At 34.5% G+C, this 8,195-nt stretch overlaps 1 protein-coding gene across 2 annotated transcripts in view; it reads right to left on the bottom strand.

Moving 5' to 3' along the window:
• Window positions 1-514: 514 nt before the first annotated feature.
• The window catches only part of LOC106881230 (RING finger protein 150), a 101,158-nt gene continuing 93,477 nt past the window's right edge, over window positions 515-8,195 (bottom strand). For both annotated transcript variants that reach the window (XM_052972323.1, XM_052972324.1), the window contains 2 exons: window positions 5,427-5,674; window positions 515-627 (listed from right to left, as the gene is read on the bottom strand). In XM_052972323.1, the coding sequence (XP_052828283.1) occupies window positions 520-627; window positions 5,427-5,674 (356 nt within the window). In that variant the 3' untranslated portion in view covers window positions 515-519. The remainder of the gene's footprint in view (window positions 628-5,426; window positions 5,675-8,195) is intronic.

Here is an 8,195-nt window from a genome sequence, read left to right as displayed (position 1 = left end):
CGATGAAGGGGGAAGGGGAAGGGGAATGTAAGAGAGGGGGAAGGTGGGTATGGGAGGGGAGAGAAAGGGAGGAAGAGGAGAGAGGGTGGGTATAAGAGAGGGAAGGTGGATGTAAGAGAGGGGGATGGTGGGTATGGGAGGGTGAGAGAGAGGAAGAGAAAGAGAGTGAGAGAGAAGAGAGTGAGAGAGTAAGAGAGTAAGGGTGAGAGAGTAATAGAGTAAGAGTGTACAGAGTAAGAGTGAGAGAGGGGGAGTACGAGATAAGAGAGTGAGAGAGAGTAAGAGAGAGGAGAGAAAGAGTAGGGGTGAAGAGAAGTAGGAAGAGAAGGTGGACAAAATGCTGCAAAGCATTTTGCCAGGTGTGCTAACGATCCTGCCAGCTCGCCGCCTTTACAACAACAACAACAACAACAATAACAACAACAACAACAACAATAATAATAATAATAATAATAATAATAATAATAATAATAATAATAATAATGGTGGTCACTTCCATCAATTTTAATGTTTGAGTGTTTAAAGAAAAATAAAAAAATAATAACAAACACTTACTTTGTCTCCAGATTTTATAGTCCTCTGAGGAATTTTGGCGATTGTCTTTTTAGCAGCATTTGCAAGACGTTTCTGGAAGGAAGAACAATTGGAAGTGTTTAGATAGAAATGGTGACTGGGTTTTTCATAGTACAACCTATACTATATAAAGAGAAGATAGTGTTAGCATAGTATAAGCGTAGAACAACATCGATGATAGGATGTGATGAATGTTTCCGTGGATCTCACAATGTGATGAAAAATTCGGGGGGGGGGGGGAGGAAAGAATATTGACAAATAACAACAGATGATTGTGTTTACAGGTTTCAATGATAAGACTCTACCAAAATATAACCAGAATGTATGTATGCTGCTCATGAAATTAAAATGGTTCACCTTTGGTTCTTTGATATAAGACTCATCTTCCATTGTAATTTTATGTAAGACTCTTTTGTTAACTCATAGTTTTCTGTACAACACACTAATGCACAAAGCGGTATTGGTCAGCTAAACTTGAAACATCTGATATCACAAGAGTTGTACTAACCTTGTTAACATTCATTTTGAAGGAAGCAAGGAGCTCTTTTAAGTAAGGGAGAAAATTTTGATCTTTCCCTTCTATAATTTATTCTGTTCTGTAATGGAATCATTACAGGAGTGGACTTTTGGCTTAGAAAATTTTCCAAGAGATTTTAAAGAAATAATATATGTTCTTAATACTAGTTTAAAGTTTAATAGCAGAAAATTTAACACATGTATACCTGTGTATAATATTTTAGTGACAACGCCATGTTGCATTGAGAGGTAGCACCTTAATGGCATTCTTGGGGACCTGCCAATCACAAGTGAGGTCTTCCACAGAAATGACATAATTGACATGTATGTATAAATGTATGTATATCTGTATATACGTATGCTTGTTATGCACATGTGTGTGTGTGTGCAAACCTGCATGCATGTATGTGTGTATGTATGTTCATTCCAAATTAAGGACCACAGTTTTGCATCTAAGTAGCTGAAATTTTGTAAAATGTCACAACTACTTCTTTTCAAGCTGAAGATCATCAATTATGTGGTGACATTTTCTGAATTTTTTAAAATTTCTTTTTACCTCTAGGTAGAAAAACTAAGAATATTGTATACCCAGAAGCATTGTAATAGAAATTACAAATAGAAAAAATAATTCATTCACAATTAGAATAATAATGTGAATTAGAGTAGTACTTAAAAAAAAAAAAAAAAGCATGTTTAACTGGAAAATAAAAGCATATAAGAGTAAAATTATATTTTATATTTAACATAAGATTTTCCTTTTTTTTGCTTTTCTCATATTATGAAGTTGAACTTGACTCTTCATCTTTGAGGCTTGGATGTAACAATTCTGAGAGAATCAATATTTCCAAAGCATGTGAAGAATGTTATCAGCATCTTTCTAAAACAATTTATCCAAAATTTCAGTGAATTCCAACGATTATGTTTATTTTAGGTATTAAACGCTTTTGCTACCAACCTGCATGAGATCACCCCCACCCCCTTGTTCTATGATACAAACTTCCTGTTTTAAATTGAACTAAATTAAAACTTTCCAATCACAATTTCATATTAATTTATGTTCCAAATAATGACAAAGCTATTTTATTAAAATCATAATTTTCAAAATTAATTGAAACAAAGGCAGAGTATTCCAATAAAAATATGGTAACAAAAGGTTAATAATAACGAATTTATTTTACCAAATTCTTCATCATTTTCAAAATAAACTGACTCAAAGACAGAGAATTTCAATAGAAATATGGAAACAAAGGCATCTCTAAACCAAGGCAAGGCTAAATATGATCAATACATGACTAAGTTATTTTGCTCAATATCTCCAAATTTCTTCACTATTCTGAATATTATAACCTGAAATACAGAGTATTTCTTTAGGAATAGAGCCACAAAAAACATCAGCTTATTCATGACTAAATTTCTCTAATAAAAATAGACTACTTATGTATCTTAACTCATTATTAAATGATCAAGAAATAGGTGAGGTTTAGGAAAATAATTTTTAAAAATTTTATTAATAGGCACAAGTGTGGCTCTGTGGTAAGAAGTTTGCTTCCCAATCATATGGTTCCAGATTCAGTCCCACTGCATGGCACCATGGACAAATGTGTTCTACTATAACCTCAGGGCCAACCAAAGCCTTTATGAGTGGATTTGGTAGATGCCAACTGAAAGAGGCCTTTCATATACATATGTGCATATATGTCTCTCTCTGTCTCTCTTTCTCAAACGATGAGATGGTCACAGTCGGAATGCTTTCAGTTGTAGGACTGCTCGATCAGGGCTGAACATCAACCAATACCGATCAATATTGACAGTGCTGTATTATTATTCAACCAAGTGTGTACCAGAGGTTTCATTTGATCAGGCTTTAGTGAAATGACATTAAAAAAAAAAAAAATACCATTTCCTTGGCCTCATCCACTCTCCACCTCCTCCACAACACCACTAATGCCATCAATGCCAATGATACAACTAACAGAAGGAACCCTCCTAGCCAATGTGGAAGCGTCTATGTTGTTCTATCTGATAAAAATAGTAACCAGGTCACTGTCGATATCACACCACACCACTGTCTTAAAAAGAGAGAACACATTAGCAAATGTAGACCTAGATACGTTTCAAAAATTATGAGATGGTCAGAGTTGGAATGTCTTCAGTCACAAGACTGCTCAACAATCAGAGTTGAACATAAACAACACCAAGCAACATCAAATGCACATTGTCCTTGTTCAGTCAACTATGTACCATAGGTTTCATTCGATCAGGTTCTACTGGAGCATCATAACAAAACTACTGATTTCACCACTTAGTCTCAACCACCCTCACCAGATTATTCCCAATTGCTATTTGAGAATCATAAAGCATAATAAATAAATAAACAAAACAAAATCAGAACAATGCTTTTTGTAATCAATTTGTAATTATTACAGGTGACCAGTCAAACTGGTTTCAACTGATGTTAATAATCGATAACTGATGAGGGAAAAGAGGGAATAGTGGAATCCCTAAAGACAAATGATGAGAGGAAACAATAGATCCCCTGATGATGAAAGATAAGAGGAAACAATGGAGTCCCTGATGATGGTGGAGGAGGACATGAAATTTGGTCAAACCTATTATTATTATTATTATTATTATTACTACTATTATTATTATTATTATTATTATTATTACTATTATTATTATTATTATTATTATTATTATTATTAATACGGTTATTGGAATTATTTTGGCTTCTACTTTGAAAAGAAACAGTGCAATGCAATATAGTTGCTATAACAGTTGTTGTTGTTGTAATTTTTTTATTATTTTTTTAATGTAGATTAATGTTATTATAATGTTTTTCTTTGTGGCATATATTTGGCATAAGCTAACTGGCCATCAAGGTAAGGAGGTACAGGTGTAGATGATAAAAAGGAGGGGATCAAACACAATTGGCTATACCTGTTGTTTAAAGCTTCACACCCAGGTAAGATATGATAATAAAAGTAACAACAACATCAATAACAGTGATGATGATAATTATGGTGGTGTTGGCGATGATGATGACTTCTAAATTTGGCACAAAGCTGCAAGTTTTGTTGGTAAAGGCGGCAAGTATACAGGTGTAACTGATTTTTCATTGACAGATTCCTCTCCGTCATCCATTCCTGCTCACTTTGCCAGTACTTCAACTGGTGCATATTTTAATTAACTGCAGTAATATGAAGACACAAAATAACCCATCTCCCTCCCACATCACCCATTTGCATCAGTGGTCTCAACTTGAGACCAAAATGTCAAGAAACGTTATCATCATCATCGTTTAACGTCCGCTTTCCATGCTGGTATGGGTTGGACGATTTGACTGAGGACTGGTGAACCAGATGGCTACACCAGGCTCCAATCTGATTTGGCAGAGTTTCTACAGCTGGATGCCCTTCCTAACGCCAACCACTCCGAGAGTGTAGTGGGTGCTTTTACGTGCCACCGGCACGAAGGCTAATCAGGCGGGTACTGGCAACGGCCACGCTCAAAATGCTGGATCATAGATCTAGCATGCCCAGCTGACAACAAGGTATGCGATAAGGAAAAAAGAAAAGTTGATAGATATAACAGGTTAGCTTGGGAGGTTAAGCAGTTGTGGTCGCTAAAAATGGTGGTAGTAGTACCAATAATTGTTGGAGCCCTGGGAACAGTGAGTAAAAATCTTGAGAAGTAAATGGAACAAATAGGGGCCTGCAATAAGGGTGGAGCACTTGCAGAAAACAGCACTGCTTGGAATCACTCGAATATTCCAGAGGGTGCTCGAAAAATAAGGGCACCGTAGTACATCCCCAGTGTTAGAAGCTGTGCAATGACAATAAAATAATAATAATAATAATAATAATAATAATAATAATCCTTTCTACTAAAAGCACAAGGCTTGAAATTTGGGGGTAAGGGACTAGTTGATTACATCGACCCCAGTGCATAACTGGTACTTATTTCATTGACCCTGAAAGGGTGAAAGACAAAGTTGACTTTGGCGGAACTTGAACTCAGAACGTAAAGACAGACGAAATACTGCTAAGCATTTCATCCAGCGTGTAAATGATTCTGCCAGCTTACCACCCGAATAATAATAATAATAATAATAATAATAATAATGATAATAATAATGATAATGATAATAATAATGATAATAATAATAATAATGATAATAGGGTATATTTAGCTTTGTATATTTGTGTACTAAGGTTGATTTGTTAGACTAAATCCTCCAATGTGTTGCCCCCACATGGCTGCCGTCCAATGATTGAAACAAGTAAAAGAAAAAAAAATGAAATAAAGACAACAAAGGCCGCATGAGTCACACTTACCGTGAGTCTTTCCTTGGCATGAGCATAGCGAAAACGTTGGATGTAGTAGAAGATTAGCCACGTAAGGGAGATAATCATCAGAACTATGAATGATATGGATACGAACAATATGGATGTACGGCTGATGTTGAGGGTGGCTGGTGACTGTAGGCGTGAAATGTGCATCTGTACCTTGGTCCCATTGTCGAGAAGGGTTGAAATTTTGTCCCCATCCTTTCTGCTTATAAGTACTGTCACTTTGGTGCCAACTGAAAGATAGAAACAATGGAATATTTAAGAAATGATTTGGGATATTTTGATAACTAACTTAATCGCAAACATAAGCTTTCAAAGTCACAGGTATGTTTATGGGAGGGTAGAAATGGTCAGTTGGATACCCACTACTCTCAGGGTAGCTAGCAGAACCGGTAGAGCATCAGACAAAATGCTTAGTGGTATTTCGCCCAGCTCTTTATGTTCTGAGTTCAATTGTCCCTGTGGTTGACTTTACCTTTCATTCTTTGGGGGAGGGGGGAATGGGAGACTAAAATTAAATAGCACTCAAGTACTGGAACTGATGTAATCGAATTGTCCCCTCCCCTCAAAATTGCTAACCGTGAACCCTGCAGTGGACTGACATCCCATTCAGGGTGAATATTGTGACCTCAAGTCACTTATAAGCCATGGAAAATGGGTAACTGGCCTTATGAGTCCTGGGATTAAAAGAAATTGTTATTGGGGAGACAAGAAAAGAATGCATCAGACCTAAGAAATAATAATGTATCTATCAAAGAGATAGGGTAACTATACAAATATAAAGATCTGGAAATAGAGATAACAAGAATGTGGAGCCTGAAAAGAGAAACAATTCTTGTAATAATAGGTACCTTGAGAATGATAAAATATTCAGACAAATATATGACAACCTAAGGATTTGGAAATATGCACAACATATAGAAAATAGCATTGCAAGTGTGATGTAGATATTCTGTAGAATGCATTCAATACAACAACAAAACCAAAACAAAATACTGCACATACCTAATGCACACAACACTGCACTTGATAGTGTGGGAAAAGCATGCAAGACAAATAAGATTACTGCATAGCAATAAAACTATAGTAAATATCTTCTCATTTACTCAAATAACCAGAATAGTCAAGTAAACAACAAATAAGAGAATATGTTGTTTATTAGGGTCAAGAAAATATGTAATTATTTGTGGTAATTAATTAATTGTCAAAGTTTGTACTTGCATCTAAAATGGATCATTGCTTCTCAAGGTACATAGAACATAGTATTTTATTTTACTGTATTTATATGACCTGTATTGAGTGAGAGACGATGAAGGGTAAAGTTTGGGGACTTGAACTCAGTGTATAAATCAGGAATTCTCAATGACTTTTTGTCAAAGGACCCTTTGAACTGATTAAAATGTTTAGAGAAAGAAGTCTAGATGTTTCTTGCAATACATACATGTAAAACAAAATTTTTTCATGAACCCTTAACAAATTACTGTGGGTCCTAAGTTTCCTATTTTGTTTCTGTGGACCCCCAAAAATCTTATATGGACTCTAGTTGAAAATCGCTGGTGGAAAGAGTGGGAACAAATACCACAAGGCATTTGGTCGAACGCTCTAACATTTCTGCCAATATTGTAAACAACAATTATGACAATAATAATGATGATGATGGTAATACCGATGATGATGATGATGATGATGGTAATAATTATCAAAATGATGATGATGATGATTATTTACTACCAGAATAAATGGCGCTGTGCGTTCTGTAATTTCTATCTAATGCTTAACTGTCAATTTCTACATAAACTATTGATCTTAATGGTTGATCTTCAAGACTGCTACTGAGTGCGGCGCCTGAAACATCGAACTAGATTGACACTCAAAACAAGAAAACTGACAGAAACATAACATTTATCACAAGGAAACATTTGGTGAAGAAGAAGAAGAAGAAGAAGAAGCACTTACATACACTTTCTTACATTTTCAGGTTCGGAAATTCTCTTAATTGGCAACCTAATTATAACCAGAGATCAAATACACATAGACTAATACAACACTCACATACATTCATACAAAGAAAAAAAGAAAAAAAAAGAGGAACTGAAACTACATCAATGTCAAACACAAGAATAAATAAATATTAGAAACAAGGAAGGCGTCAAATAAATAAAGAAAAGGAGAGAAAGTATAGACTCTTTAGCCATGGCGTTGGTGACTAATCCTGTTAGTTCTACCAATATTGATCATATCCTTACAATTATTCAGCTTCTTTTTGTCTGTTTTCTTCTTTTACTGCAGAAAATTCTCTCAGTGTGCTACTATATCTTTTACTTGTTTCAGTCATTGGACTGCAGCCTTGCTGGGGCACCACCCTTGAAAAATTTTTTAGTCGAACCAATCGACTATTGGTTGCTTTTTGCTGCACCACTAAGTTTGTTTTCTATGTTTTTGTTTTTATGCTTTCTTTCCTTTTTTTTTCTTTTTTTTTCTTTATGTCCTGTACCCATATATGCATGTATATACACATATATATGTAGGTATGTACAAATACATATGTATATGTGCATATATCTATATATCTATATATATACATATATCTATAAATATATATATATATATACATATATCTATACATATATCTATATATATATATACATATATCTATACATATATATACATATATCTATACATATATCTATATATATATATATATATATACATATATCTATATATATATATATATATATACATATATCTATATAT

This window comes from Octopus bimaculoides, chromosome 13 (assembly GCF_001194135.2).
Source record: "Octopus bimaculoides isolate UCB-OBI-ISO-001 chromosome 13, ASM119413v2, whole genome shotgun sequence".
NCBI classification, from domain to species: Eukaryota; Metazoa; Mollusca; class Cephalopoda; order Octopoda; family Octopodidae; genus Octopus; species Octopus bimaculoides.
Note: the sequence above shows the minus strand (reverse complement) of the source record. Positions and strands in the feature narration are given on the sequence as shown.